The 1,868-nt window shown below is 66.5% G+C and overlaps 1 protein-coding gene across 1 annotated transcript; it reads left to right on the forward strand.

The window, feature by feature from the left end:
* LBX1 (ladybird homeobox 1) lies at nt 1-1,393 on the forward strand (the record flags this gene model as incomplete). The annotated part of the gene is made up of 2 exons (XM_013004289.3): nt 1-250; nt 879-1,393. Coding segments are annotated over 2 exons (765 nt in total), but the record flags the coding sequence as incomplete, so codon positions are not given.
* Between the last annotated feature and the right edge of the window lie 475 nt (nt 1,394-1,868).

Here is a 1,868-nt window from a genome sequence, read left to right on the forward strand (position 1 = left end):
CCCGCCAACTCCAACAAGCCGCTGACGCCGTTCAGCATCGAGGACATCCTCAACAAGCCGTCCGTGCGGCGAAGTTACTCGCTGTGCGGGGCGGCGCACCTGCTGGCCGCGGCGGACAAACACGCGCCGGGCGGCTTGCCGCTGGCGGGCCGCGCGCTGCTCTCGCAGACCTCGCCGCTGTGCGCGCTGGAAGAACTCGCCAGCAAGACCTTTAAGGGGCTGGAGGTCAGCGTCCTGCAGGCAGCCGAAGGTAGGCGCCGCCATCGGGGTCCCCTGCGTCCCCCTGCCTGCCTCATCCCGCGCCAGCCGCCAGGGCCCTTCCTCCGGAGTCCCTGAAGCTGGGAGAGAGGAAAGGTGGGGCAGGACCCCTAACCCTATTTCCGAGGGACGTCTGGGTAGGCCCTGTCCGCACGCTCTGCGTGCTCTGCCCAGCTCCTTCCGGGTCCCAGTGGCCCAGGCGCGCCCAGTCCTGCTGACAGGGTGGGGGACCGAGAGCCTTTTTGCTGGGACCTTCAGGGTAAGGCAGAGCTGGGGTGCCTGCGAATGCGTCCAGAGCTGGCGGGGTCCCCACCGAAGTCGGCCTGGCCTGCCTGGCTTTTCCCCCACTCCCAGAGAGCTTGGGTCTTTCTCAGCAACTCTTAGCTAGGGGCCAGAGACCACAACCCATTTTCCTAGGGACTTCCTGGGGAGAGTTTGCTGTGAGGAGGCTTGCCCTAGCCCAAGAAGCCCACTTGATCTGAGCAGGAAACGGTGGCAGACGGCAGGCCCAGAGGGCCTGGGTGGGATAAGGTGATGGGGGTGAGGGCTATGGGCTGAGAACCAGAGGGAGGGGGGTTCCCCTTTGCCTGGCGAAAAGCTACACTGTGGTTTCCTCGCAGGTCGCGACGGGATGACCATCTTTGGGCAGAGGCAGACCCCCAAGAAGCGACGGAAGTCGCGTACGGCCTTCACCAACCACCAGATCTACGAGTTGGAGAAGCGCTTCCTCTACCAGAAATACTTGTCCCCCGCCGACCGCGACCAAATCGCGCAGCAACTGGGCCTCACCAACGCACAGGTCATCACCTGGTTCCAGAACCGGCGCGCCAAGCTCAAGCGGGACCTGGAGGAGATGAAGGCCGACGTGGAGTCCGCCAAGAAACTGGGCCCAAGCGGGCAGATGGACATCGTGGCGCTGGCCGAACTAGAGCAGAACTCGGAGGCCGCGGGCGGCGGCGGCTGCGGCCGGGCCAAGTCGAGGCCCGGCTCCCCGGCAATACCCCCAGGCGTCCCGCAGGCCCCGGGCGCCGGGCCCCTGCAGCTCTCCCCGGCCTCCCCGCTCACGGACCAGCCGGCCAGCAGCCAGGACTGCTCAGAGGACGAGGAAGACGAGGAGATCGACGTGGACGACTGAGCCGCGCCCTGGAGCTTCTGCCGCCCCGGGCCCCGAGCGCCCGCACGCCCGCCGCCTCCCGGACCGGACTGCCGCCGAGGGGAGCTGGGACCCCCTCTGCAACACCCACCTCCTCCCCGGCCCCGGCCCCGGCCGCCTCTTCCCTCTCGAAGCAATAAACCCGGGCTGGCCGGCCGGGCCGGCCGCGCGAGCAGCCTCCGCCGCCCCGGGAGCCCTGGCCGCGCCATTCTGTATGGCTTCTGTACAGATATGTAAACCAGGAGGGCCGGCTGCTCGCACCGCAGCCTGGCTTCCTTCTTTTATTTTTTCAAACCTTGAAGATTTCAATGTTTTCCAAGCTCTGGGCTGCCGGGTTTGCCGAGGACTAGGCCGCAAAGAGGCCCCTGACACGAACCAGGCTGTCTGAAGGAGGCTGGCGCCTGCTTTGAGTTTTCTCTGCATGTGACGAATGCATCCTGGGGCTCTCTCCTTGGCC

Source organism: Echinops telfairi, unplaced genomic scaffold, assembly GCF_000313985.2.
Source record: "Echinops telfairi isolate 266 unplaced genomic scaffold, ASM31398v2 ScPeMD7_70;HRSCAF=299, whole genome shotgun sequence".
Lineage (NCBI taxonomy): Eukaryota > Metazoa > Chordata > Mammalia > Afrosoricida > Tenrecidae > Echinops > Echinops telfairi.